General features: G+C 42.7%; 1 protein-coding gene across 2 annotated transcripts in view; it reads right to left on the bottom strand.

Moving 5' to 3' along the window:
• RIPOR3 (RIPOR family member 3) overlaps nt 1-13,400 on the bottom strand; it is a 69,782-nt gene that overhangs the window by 34,457 nt on the left and 21,925 nt on the right. For both annotated transcript variants that reach the window (XM_030532779.1, XM_030532780.1), the window contains exons 2-6: nt 9,053-9,181; nt 5,075-5,221; nt 2,399-2,477; nt 1,611-1,634; nt 1,395-1,448 (exon numbers count right to left, since the gene is read on the bottom strand). In XM_030532779.1, the coding sequence (XP_030388639.1) occupies nt 1,395-1,448; nt 1,611-1,634; nt 2,399-2,477; nt 5,075-5,221; nt 9,053-9,153 (405 nt within the window). In that variant the 5' untranslated portion in view covers nt 9,154-9,181. The remainder of the gene's footprint in view (nt 1-1,394; nt 1,449-1,610; nt 1,635-2,398; nt 2,478-5,074; nt 5,222-9,052; nt 9,182-13,400) is intronic.

Genomic DNA, 13,400 nt, shown 5'->3' with positions numbered 1-13,400 from the left:
GTTAACAGTCTGTCCCAGGTTTGAGGCCAAACGCTTAAGTTCATTTCCCACCAGCACCAACAAAACTACTAACCCACCCCAAAGCCTGAAAGCCTCTAATTAGTTGTTCCACAGATACCTTAGAAATGATCAACTGAAGGTTATGAGTAAATAGTTTCTTGGGGATATTGTTTTTCTGCTGTTTTGGCTACACAGGCTACCCTACCTCACTTTGTTTTGTCTACCGTGGACTCCAAAATCTGAGCCGAGAGCCATGTTTTTTCCAGCATTACTTCAAAAGAACTAGAACACCAGGCTGTAGAAACCATCACCACAGATACAAGACAAAATAAGAAGCCCCACAATTCTGTCCAGCTTTCCGAGGTACTTAGTGTGTGGTAACGTGAGCCTTGTATCGGAGGGCCCTGAAATCTTTAATGCACTTCTCACAACATGCCTGTAAGGCAGGGCAATGCTATTATCTCCATTTTACCAATGGTGAATGGAGGTACAGCAAGGCTAAGTAACTTGCTTAAGGTCACACAAGTAGTTAGTGGCAGAACAGGGAATCAAATCTCAGTCTCCCAGGTCCTAGACTAGTACCCTAACCACTGAGCTGTCCTTCCCATCTCCGAGTCAACAGAAGCATGTTGAGGTGGACAAAGATGGAGCTACTCTATTTGTTTAATCTTAAAGTGACTATAGAGGGAGACCTATGGCACTGATGCTTCAGTGCTACCCAGAGAAAGGCTTCTGCTTACTCAGGCTAACCTATCCCTTATCTACATCCAAGTCATGGTAAAATGGCCCTAAATGGATGGGTGTGTAGAGTACATCATGGCTCTCAAGTGTGTGTTTAGTGAAGGCATGACTCTAATCAGGGATAGCCAGAATGCAGGGTCATTCTACTATTACTAAGCCATGAGGCATGAAGGGTGAAAGGAGACATGGTTTAATTTGGGGGTGGAGTAAGGAAATAGGGGGCAGTCACTGAATTTTGGGTTAGAAACACACATGGATCCATGTATGTAAGAGATTTGAGCCCTTCAAATCAGACAGGAGATTGGCAGAATCCATTAAGTGCCACCACCTAGGTTTCCAGGAAGCAAAAAACACCCACCAACAAAAACAACCACCCTCTGCAACTCCTCCCAACAGCACCTTTCTTCTGAGTAAGCTGGTAGGATATAGAAACTAGTTCTGCAGGCTGAGGCTGGGCTATGCACAGGATTCAGTCTGAATAGAGCCATTCAGACAAAAACCACCACCCTCTCCTTTTCTAATGAAAGCAGTTACACCCTTCAGAAGTCCCAATGTTACTTCCCCACAAACAAGCGATCCTGAAAAGTATTTTCTAATCAGAATTTTTATACAGCAGTGTAAATCTCCCATACACCAAATAGTGTTCCCCTTACCTTGCTTATATGAAATTCCAGTTTTCTGATATACCTTTCAACAGAGCGAATTTGCTTTAGAAAGGGAAAGAAGGATTAAAAGCTATTTAAACAAACATTAACATAATATGGCATTGAATTATTCAGTGAGCATATAGCATCAGTGCTTCCACTTCGCTGTTCATTGCTTTCTATGACACGTCCCATCCCTACCCCTCCAAAAGAATGAGGACTTACCTTATCCAGATCATAATAGAAAGCCTGAAAGACAAATATGACAAGTTGCCTGTGAATTCATTTGTACATATTAAAGACATTTCCACATCTGCTGCCAGAACAACTGCCCACACTGCACAGAGTCCATTTTTAGAGAGTTACAATGTTGTAAGCAGCATTGTGCAATACAGTGGGCGGACAGCAAGGCCAACATTTTCAAAAGTACCCTCTTAGTTTCAGTGTCTTGATTTTTGGGTGCCTAAACCGAGGCACCTCAAGTATGATTTTTCAGAAGTAGTAAGGATTTGAAAATTGGTTGAGGTGGGTGGGAGGTTTTTGAATCCTTTATCCAGCCTTGGAAGGTTACTTTGTGTTCCCAAGGACAGTCCCAAGTCTGAAGTGCTTTGTACAGCTTAGCACTACAAATAGCAAAGGTTTAGTTGAGATTTTTGTATGTAGCAGAATCAGAGTTGCTAGGACCTATCAATCAATATTTCACTAGTGTTGTGTAATCTTAATTCTCCTCAATTTCTAGACACAGCCAGACACGTATATTACTTGCCAGATAATAATCGGCAGTTAGCTACTGTCCCAAAAGGGAAGGAGTGCAAGCCAGGGAACACAGCAGGCTACTCCTGGGTTCTTTCCCCACATGTAGCGTTGACTTACTTGGTGAATTTAGCAGATAGGTATAATACTAGCCTCTCACTTTCAGCATTAACAAATGGAAAGCCCCTCTGAGTCCCAACGGCAAGAGACAGTTATTGTTTTTAAACCATCTAAGTGATTAATACTGAGAAGCATCTTACCAGTCTGGAGTTCCTTTTTGTATCTTTGTGTCGAGCAGACAGATAATCCAACTCAGCCTGATGCACTTGCAGGTATTCACTGGAGAGGGAAAAAAAACCCTGAAGTGATATTTTCTTCTAGTATGTGCAGTAGGATACTCCCAGGAACAGGTTTAAGAGGGCCAGGGGGAGGGAAAAGAGATTCTCTGCACCCCCGACTCAAAAGTAGCCAGAGGTTGGGAAGGGCTGAGCTGGTGCAGCTGAAGGAACAGTTGGAAACGGGAAGGGGAGCCATGGCAGCTGGAAAAGAAGATGGGCTTCACGTGGGTTAAAAGCTGCTGCCCTCCTTCTTGCTACCTCTCATCCCCAGATATTTCCTCCTCATGTGCTCTCCCAGCTCCAAGAGCTTCATGTTCTGTTGTCCCCACACTGAGAACACAGCCAGAACCTCGTTCTGAGGGACTTGTTTTAGATTAAGAGAAACAAAAAACAGTAAAAGTGCAAGTAAGCAGGCACAACGTGCAGCACACTGCAACAGGCACCATCTTGGGACAGGCTGCCCAAAGGAGGAACAGGGGCCCAGGAGGCTCCTAATACTGGAAAGTGCTGTACATAGGAAACAAAATAGTACATCTATGTGCCCCTGCCCTCCCAGCAGTAACCTCCTGAATTGACCTTCTTCCCCTCAGGACAACCCTTTACCTGCACAAGCTACAATCCCTTCAGAGGAGCCCTCATGCCTGGGCCTGCTCCCATGTCTCATTCTCTCCTGCCACCTCTCCTGTGCTTGGCCATCCACAGTGGGGAAACAAGAAGTGGGAGAGGGAGGTGTCTCCAAGCCTCTGTGTCTCCTCAGAGGTGGAAGGTGGCTTTGGGCCATGCTGCTAGTTTCCCGCTCAGCTTCCCAGAGGAGCACTGGGGGAGGGAAGGTGGTGTTCTGGAGCTCCATGCTCCTGGTTAACCTTTGCAGCTGGAGCAAAAGCTGCCATTTGGGGAAGGAAGAGCTGCAGAGCTGACTGAGAACTGAGCAGCTCATTAGCCAGCTATAGCTCACAAGGCCAAAGGGTTGAAACACTGAACACTTCAGTCCTCTGGGCTTGATTTTCAGAGGTGCTGAGCATCTGCAGTCCAGCCAAAGTCAATAGGAACAGTCAGCACCTCTTCAATATGCCCTTTGTTTATCTGAGCAGCTGGGGGCTGAATGCTACCTTTGCTGTCCCCTAGAGCAGCCATTGGTTACTTCCTGATACTACAATTACTTTTCCACACCAATTAAAAAACAGGGGCCTTACTCTATAAAGTGTAGAGTGCTCAGCAGTTTTTGGCTTCAATGAGCCCCATGGCAGCTCCTAAAAGACAGAACTCCTCTTGAGCTGATCCTCTTCCAACTTCATTTTAATTCAGAACAGACATGAGTAAGTCTATTTTCCCCTTTTGTATTTAAAGAGCTGAAGACAATCACCTTCTGGAAAATGCTGCTTTACAAGACAGAACCTGAACAGCTCGATGTGTTTATATTAAGCAGCCTGCACTTTTCCAAAACTACTCTGTTGGTGTATTTTATTGTCTTACTATTATGAACACATTCCTGTTAATACACAAAAAGTGACTCCAGCATTCAATTTTCTGCTCTCCACACTTGCTGATAACTCAATACAGTGGTAATCAGAGGTGTTTTTTTTTATTAGTCATTTTAGGTTTTTGCAGCATTTTAAGATGCTCAGTTGGTGGGGAGGCACCCAAAAGGGGCATTAGACTTAAGGGCTAGTTGCTATTACTATCTAAAAACAAAAAACATTCCAGCAAGAACAAATGGATTGAGTTTGAATCTGCTTAAAATTTGGCCTTTCCATTATTGGATGCAGCTGTTTTCTGCAGACAACTTTAATTAGTTATTCAGTTCTGCAAGGAGGTTGCTCAGGAGTCTGACTGTGCAATGTTCTTCACAGAATTGGGACCATAACTCTCTAATCCATCTGACAGTTTAGTCTCCCCAAGCCCTAACAAAATATTGGAGCCAAGTCAATTTTTTTCTAGGTTTAGAATTTTTATTGTTAATTCCATTAACTAGACACTGGTGCAACTTTTTAAAAGGCTAAGACCTTACAGTCCTTGAGGGAAACCAACTGTGTTAACTATGTGAGACACAATCAAGTAGTTGAGGTGTTTACATTTATGGCAGAAAATATCAGTACTCCGACCCCATTATATTCTTAGCTTAAAATCCCAGGGTATTAAAATCCTGGAGATGCCAATGTTGTATCTGAAGGAGCTGCATGCCAGCATGGTTCCCACAGATTAGAAGCACTGAGGGGAATTATAAAGCCAGATAAAGGTTATGATGATTCCATTTACTCTCTGTCTCTACTGGGTGATGGCCAGGTACCTAATGAAGTTCCTAGAGCTCCATGCTATACCCATGGATATCATGGAGTTTAACTATTACCATTAATAGAAGTAGGATAAAATCCTTGGCGTGATGGAGGATTTGGTTCCAAATAAATGTGTTTGCCACTAGGTAGTGTGTTTACTAAGGGCCCAATTCTGTATCTAATGAAGACAATAGGAACTTTGCCATTGATTACAAGGGTTGCTGTATTGGACCATTAAGCTAGAGCATAAGGAACAAAATTGTGGTAGTAACAAAGACACTAAAGAAATCAAATTCCAACAAATTAATATTTGAAAAGTCCTTACTTAAGTCCTTTCTTCAAAGCTTCAAAAATTTTCTTCACCTGCTGTGGTTTTGGATTCCAGATGACAGCCCCTCTCTGCAGGGAGGAATACATTTTGGAGGATTTCACAGACATTTTAGACCTCACTGAATTCCTGCTGAGAGACTTTCTGTAAGGAAGGGAAGAGGAAAAAAAAAATAAAATAATCAGCACCACCTCAGAGCTGGAAGAAAGTATCACACATAGCTACTACAATCCTAGTTACAGAGCTGCTCCTGCAAACCTTTACTCAAAGGAGAAGTTGCATTGAAAACAGTGGGACTTCTTAAATGAGTAAGGGAAGCAGGATCAGGACCTGTATTAGATCCATAACAGAGAGTGGTTCAGTGTTGGTCTTTAACCCATCAAAGCCAAGAAATGGCTACCGCATATTGGGACAAGAGGCTAAAGGAAGATAGAGAAGATTAGGTTATGAGTGTTAATTTAGAATTTCCTGGTTTCAAGGGAGACCACTAGGAGTCAAGTCCCTCTCTTCTGTTGTTAGTTTATTTTACGCACACAATTCCCCATTATTTGGGGGAACCAGAAATAGATTTTTTTATGTACTACCAATTCACAGACTGCTGTTCAACACTCAGTAATTAATCCTCGTGATCAAGATAGCTTATGCCTTGATCCTGTAAACACATTCATACAGGGTAGGTTTGTAGAACTGGGACCCAATTGTTATCATCCCTGTTTGTAAAATGGAGGAACTAAGGCAGAGAGTTTGTGGGTTACTCAAGGTCAGGAAAGAAGTTGGGATCAGAGTCAGGATTAGATCTTGGGCACTGCTGTTCTCCAAGTTTCACTAATCCCCTGACAAATGGTCCACTCTCATCAACTAAAGGGATCATATACACGATTAAAAGTACATTAACAGACCAGATCAGTTCTGGGCTATTAGGCAGTCTAGCAAAGATATGTTATAAAAGGACTTCAGAAATAGCTACTGCTTGGCTGCTTTCAATACCTGTTTAAATATTCACTCATTTATATTTTGTGTCTGAAACATGCCAGAAGTCTACAAGGCCCAGATTATAAAGTAGTGATTGTTTGTTTTAAATCAAGGGGTTTTTTCCTAACCCATCCTGGCTTTCTATGACAGACACATTACATCTTTTTAAAGCAGTTAAAAATCAAATCCCACTTAGCTCAGAAACCCCATAAAAAGTCATATAATGGGCCTGCTGTGCAAATATGAAGAACAATAGAACCTGTAGTCTTTAGCCATATACCTGTGATGGGTAAGCAAAGCCCAGAATAGGCTTTGAAATCACTGCTGACACTTGTCTCCCGTTGATAGATTCCTGGCTGGTTTACCTCCCTCTTTATAGGCTCATAAACTCTGATTATTTGTAGCTGGTTTGATTAATTCCCCCTTCTACTTGCTTTTAACTTCCTCCTTTAAACTGAGCCTTTATTTGACAAAGTTAATCTAGAGAAATTCCCCACTCCTGATATCTATTCAGATTGTGTCGCTGGGTTGGGTTGAGCTGAGGCTCTCTCAGCTTTTGAGTGCTGAGTAAATCCTGGATTGGACACACCTGGGGAAATGACAAAAATCTGAATTCTAGAGTTGGCCTATGAATTATACAATGGGCCATCATAAAGAAGGTGCATGAAACTCAAGGTGTGAGGAAGGATGGTCTGGGGATTGGTTCTAGCTGTGTCACAGGCTTTCTCTATGACCATTGGATAGGTCCTTCAGTTAGATGCCTAAATACTTTCAAGGAGCTGGGTTTTCTGTGTCTTAATTTCCCCATTTTACAGTTGGGAATAACAATATTTATCTCCCTTGCTGTTGGGATGGAAAGTTAACTAATGTGCCTAAAGCATTTTGAGAGCTTCAGATGGAAGCTGCTGTAGAAATGCAATGTATGGTCAGTGTATGCTCAGAAGGGAGTCTGCCTGTGATCTGCTACTGTGTCATTCTAAAGTGCTAGTGCGAGAGATTGTGAAGGGAAAGGCAATGAGTAAATACATTCACTTTGCTGGGGAAAGTCCTTTGGTGTTTCAGTTAGCACTGTCTTGCCCTTAACACTTAGCATCATCTCAAAATACTTCCCTAAATGTCTGAGTTCTCATCCCTGAGCAAAACTTTCCTCTATTGAAAGAGTTAAGAGGCAATGGTATTTTGCAAATAGGAAAAAAATGCATAAAGACTGATTGTTTAGAAATGCTTTACAGCTGAAAGTAACAGAGTAATCTTAGGAGAAATCTAAACTTGCTTATTTGGAGTTTTCTTTGCCTGCTGGAGGTGATTTGGTTATAGAAACAGCTGTTCAACTCTTTTTCTGCTAGACTCCTTCCCTGTAAGAACTCCCACTATGTATGTCAAGCTCAAATCCGTTTATGTAATTTACTGTGTTTTTCTCGACAGTTTAGTTATCAGTGTGACTTTAGACATCTGACTTATGCTAGGACTATTATTCAGGTTCCATAATGAATTTCATGAATTCATGTGCAAAGACTTCCAGAGTAGCTTACCAACCTGTGTCAGGTTCTCATTTCAACTCACAATTTTATAAATGCTGTGCTTGGTGACAAGGTTAATTAGTTTGTTCAGTGCTTTGAAAATACAAAGGACTGTATAAGAAGTGCCAGGTGTTTTACTAAGATACAAGCAGTTACTCAAGGATTGCTTTAAGAAGTGGAATACTTTTAGTGACATTTTTCAGCACTTGTATATGATTCAAATCAGTTCCCTTTGGTATTTTTCTGGCATATGTTGACAGCCAGAGCTGCTGCTGATATTCCATTTATATAGCATTATTATCCTAAAAACATTTAACAGATTATTTAGGAATCACTTCAATCAGCATAGAAACACAAGCCACTCTTGGGTGGAAGTGGCAGCTATTTAACACTACCTAGCAATGTTACACAATACTTTAGAACAAGCAGGAAGGAAGGCTACTGGGTCACGCTGCTGACAGGGTCCTGGGACTGAGAAAACTGGGTTCTAGTCCCAGTTGTGTCACTAAACTGCTGTGTGACATTTGGGCAGTTCCCTTGATCTTCTCTGTGCCTCTACACACCCTTTGTCTGTCTTGTCTATTTCAGCTGCAAGAGACGTTCTCTGTCCCTATTATAATGGCATCCTAATCTCATCTGAGGTCTCTTATGCCATTTAATAAAAATAACTTCAGGAGGAATGTAGGTGCACTGAATGTAATTACCTAGAGCTAACACCCCTGTTCTACTGAAAAGTGCCATGAGATTTTTAAGGACTATAAGGAGTCAGGAAGTTTTACGTCTCCTCTCATAGATGGCATTGGCACAAGCATGCTAGTCACTACCACGCTGCTGGGAGAGGGTTGTTGCTTTGGTACAGACTCAAAGCTTAGATAGGGGGGTTCTTCCCTCTAACACCAATGCTTGCAGCACTCAGTGTTCTCTTTGGGATCCTGTCCAAACATGGATCTGTCACAACCCTGCTTCTTGTGTGAGGTGTGAGCAGCTCCCTTTTAATTCCCATGCATGTCCTTTAAATCAGTATCTAGCGGCAAGTTTGCAAAATAGATTTTGCAGGTATTTCTGGGTAAGTACAGTTTTGCCCTCAACATGCCAGGGGAACTCAGCTGTGCTCTTCCTGCCAGATGGAAGAATGATCCATACAGTGTGACCTGCTTTTGACTCTGCAGAAATGTTGGGTGACAATGATAATGATAAATAGTACTTTAGATGCATCTTCCATCCCAAAGCAGTTTGTAGCCTAAAACTGATATGCAAACTATATGCAAAGGTTGCTTCATCCACTGCTGAAGTGCAGCCATCTCTAGAGCATGGTGAAGTAGATGTTTAACAGTGCACAACAACAGTACTCATCCATTTAGGACAAAAAAAGTAAGATACACCTTATGCAGGGAGGATTTAGGCTGGCGAGAAATGTTGACCTGTGTCTAATATCTGACTGCTCAGGGTGCATGTATTTGTTTTCACTTTTTATTCTACTTACGCTAACTTTCTGCTTTGCACCGTGCTGAATCCAGCAAAGGAACAGCTCCTGCTGATTCCACCTCCATCACTGGGAGAGACAAATGTCAATTTCACTGACATGATAACCGGTCAGGAAGTCTGTGGCCTCCTGAAATAAACAGGAAAACAGATGAGTCTAAACCTGCTTGGCAGTTCAGGTTGAGCCAGTGCTGCACTGCAGGGAGGAGAAACCACTGAGTAATACAGCAGGCACTAGAGTTGCTAGAAGAAAAGATCTGTCTGCTGAACACATTTTCTCTGTCACATAATATAATTAATAAACAACGGAGTCATCTGAAACACACTCACACCCTCAGGTATTTGCTGATCTGTTTAGCAAACTCTATACCTCATCCTACAAGAGGCCAAGCACCCTTAACTGCTGCAGAAGCCAGTGGGGCTGGAGGGCTCCCAGTACCTCATGCAGTAGTTCCTACAATTTGCAACAGCCCTACTGTCGAAGACCGAGGTTGATGCAACCCATGTACTCCCAAGTCATTCTGGGATACCAGAACAGTACTCGGGCCCCAGCCTTGCAATCAAGGACATGAAACCAGGGCCCTGCATCCATACAGAGCTCCACGGAAGTCAATGGGGCACAACATGGATGAAGCATGCGCACACACACAAGCGTGGATCTAATCGCAGGATCAGAGCCCTCATTTGTGGTGCTTGAGCCCACAGCAAAACCTCTTCTTCCATCAGTAAAACTCAGTCTCGTTCTCCCCTTCTGGTGAGTTTAATTTCCCTGGGATCTCTCACTTCTGTTTCCCATCAGTCATACTCTTTTGTTTCCTGGAGAATTATGTTCTCCACTGTATATGTATAGAATTCATACTGTAATACAAGTAACAGACACATCCACAAAACAGCTGTAGAAAATCATCCTAGGCAGTTAATATACAGAAGAATTCCCCTCCTGCCCTCCACAGGCTGGTATAATGTAAACACCAGAGCTAGCAGCTTTGCTTTCTTTTTTGAAATGAGGCCACGAAGAGGGCCAAACCCTGACATCTCCTCTCCATTCTTACTCTCACAAAACTCCCATTGAGGTCAGTGGGGAATTTTTGCTTGAGTGAAATGTGAGAGCCAGAGCATCCCCTTCTGCAGAAATATCCGCGGGAGAGGAGAACGCCACAAGGATGTCCTCATGGAATTGTGACCAAATTACTCCATGGGGGAGAGGTATGTGCCTTGCACTGTGGAATGAGTTCCAGAGCCAGGATCCCTGGAGCTCAGTGTGAGGCTGCTCTGGCTCTCGCCTCAGTAGCGTGGCTTCAATTAACAGCACAACAGTCTTGGAGTCCAGAGAGCATTGTTCTATTCTTGGCTCCTCCAGTGACTTGCTGTGCAAATACAGGCATGGTACCCAACCTCCCTGTACCTCAGTTTCCCAGTGGATGAGGAGGATGATACTTCTCCTCCTATGTAAAGCACTTGCGCTTCCCAGGAGGGATGAGAGATTTTGAATGTATCTCCTGAATTCTAGGCTAAGCTAAGGGCCTTCCCAGTATAAGGCCTCTAAGTATTATTATCTGCAGCAACAGTAACTATATAAACAGTTCACCTAACCATGCCCATGTATATTTTTCCATCTGATCATTTGAACCTGAATGAGAAGTGACCATTTTACCTGCAGCTTTTCAGCTAATTGTTGCCTGTACTACTTGAGTTCTAACTTCTAGATCCCTGCATGTTTCACTGGCTTGTCCAGGCTTTGGGGAGTTCACGAGTAAGCCAATGGAAAGCAGTTGAAAGGTGTTAGAACAAGATCCAACAGTCAGGCTGTGGCACCAAACAGCATCTACTTTGCAACAGCCACTCAAGACAAAAGGGCCTGGGCACTAAGTATCTTTTCTCTTAGTACATTTAGCTTCACAAGATCTCAAAGGGTCTGATGCAACTCCTAGTGAAGTCAATGGAAACCCTCCTATGTGGCCCTGTAAGGTGTGCCCCAATCACACTTTAATCAGATAGCATGGGGTTTTGGTTTCTTTGGCTGTGAGTGGGTGTCTGGTGGCCATCACTGTGTTTAAGGTTGCATTATAGCTTTCATTCTTGCCTGCAGTTTTCAGAAGCTCATAACTCTGTGAACAATCATCCCATTATCGTGATCACTGGGCTGAAATAAACATGCAACTTACTGAAAAATGTCATTGCCTAACAAGTCATTAGAGGAAGAAACAAAAGGAATGGCTTTGTGGTTATTGCCTGCATACCCAATGAAAGCTGTACTGGAGTCCTGGGTCCAGTCTTCCACCCCTTGGGGTTGGGAGTCTGACAGTGGGATGGAGGAGTACCTTGCCTTATTTTATTTACTCCTCAAGCCAATGTGGTAATGGACATTGAAGAGCTCTTAAAGGAAGATTCGCAGACTTTGAGGGTGGGGGTAATACACCACAGACAAAAGGAGGGAGGCTTGTGGGAGCTGGAAGATTGTGAGAGGCCCCATGCAGGAAAGACTTGCAGGCTGAGTCCCAAGTTCAAAGGGCTAGGAAGTGTGAAACTTACAGATCCCAAAATCACACTTGATGCTGTAACTAAACTAAAAACCTTGGGCCTCTTCTCATTTATACTGGTGTAAACCAGGTGACACTACTGAACTCCAAGGAGTTACACTTGTGCAAAATGGATATAAATGTGAGGAGAACCAGGCCTTGTGACTGTCATGATCAGCCCTGAACTTATTTAAACTCACGTGGGCTCAGTTCTCAGCTGGATAGAGTATGTCCCTTTAGTTACAACATTTAGGGTTATGTTTCAAAGAAATTCACTGGCAGGATTTGCATGAACAGAAGCTTTTCTCATCAGAATAAAACGGAACTGAAATAACCTCAGAGAAAACATCGGGGGGGGCAATATCTTTATTTACTTTGAAATAACTGTGATAAAGTCAAATTATCTCATGGTACAAAAAACATTTACATATTTTTGGTGGTGACTCATAGCTCAGTTCACATTTCTGACTACAAGGCCTTAAGTAGGATATCATGGTAGCATCTTTTTTTTAGCAGGGAGGATTTATAAGCACAGTTCTCTAGAGAGAGGCTCACAGAGTTTTGCAAGCCAGTGTGTCTATATCAGGGATAGGCAACCTATGACACGGGTGCCAAAGGCGGCACGCAAGCTGATTTTCAGTGGCACTCACACTGCCCAGGTCCTGGCCATCAGGCCGGGGGGTTCTGCATTTTAATTTAACTTTAAATGAAGCTTCTTAAACATTTTAAAAGCCTTATTTACTTTACATACAACAATAGTTTGATAATATATTATAGACTTATAGAAAGAGACCTTCTAAAATGTTAAAATGTACTACTGGCACGCGAAACCTTAAATGAGAGTGAATGAATGAAGATTCGGCACAGCACTGCTGAAAGGTTGCCAACCCGTGGTCTATATAAAAGTGCTGAACTGCATTACAACTGCTCCTGGGAAAAAAAGCACCTGGTCACATCTCAAGCCAGTTCCTCCCTCAGGTTAGGAGTGACTCAGACAAGGACCTCCAGCAAAACTTAGTTGAAAATCAGTCTCAGAAGTTTTCTAACCTGGTAATCTCCGCTGGGTGGGTCCGAGTCTTCAAATCTCAAAATTTTGGGAGTTAACCCTTGGGGTCAGACTCAGGGGTACTTTCCCAATCCCAGAAGTCCCAGAAACCATAAAATGTGATGACAGTGGCTGACTGGGGCCCAGCACACGTAAAATACCAGACATCAGAGCGAATGTAAGGAGCAGGCTTCTGGGCGATGGAATTGTTAGGGGCAGTAGAAGGGCTGAGCTGAGGGGGAAAAGGACAGGTACTGAGAGTCAGTATCCACAGTTTGATGGGGCTTAAGCAAATCTCCCAAACAGTCAGAGATTAACTCAGTCAAATGTTAAGTGTCTGATTTTGCTGGATTGAGATTCTAATTCCCTCAAGATACATTTTGTATTTTTTGATGTAAGGAATAAGCTAATTTGTCCCAGCTTTAACAACTTGCAATGCCACAAAGACACTTTAATACTGTGCTGTACCGTTCCCATATAACCAGGCTATAGGGCCAACGATTCAACTATACTCGGCAATAGGTACTAAAAGTCAGCTCAGGTTGCCTGCAATACTCAGAATCTAGTTAGTATTAGGATATTCCTAAAGCCAAACCACCCTCATCCCCCGCAAACAAAAACCTGGTTTCTGTTTGTGTTTATCCCTAAACTTTTCCAACCCTAGTCACATACTTGCTTGTTTCTGGGCACAATAGTTTCAACAATTTTATGAGGAAAATGTGACTCATTGACTTTTTGTAAATATTTTTGCTGATGTTTTGTCCTTTTAAACTAGTAGTTATGGT

Source organism: Gopherus evgoodei, chromosome 14, assembly GCF_007399415.2.
Source record: "Gopherus evgoodei ecotype Sinaloan lineage chromosome 14, rGopEvg1_v1.p, whole genome shotgun sequence".
NCBI lineage: Eukaryota > Metazoa > Chordata > Testudines > Testudinidae > Gopherus > Gopherus evgoodei.
The sequence above is the reverse complement of the archived record's forward strand: the minus strand, read 5'-3'. Positions and strand labels throughout refer to the sequence as shown.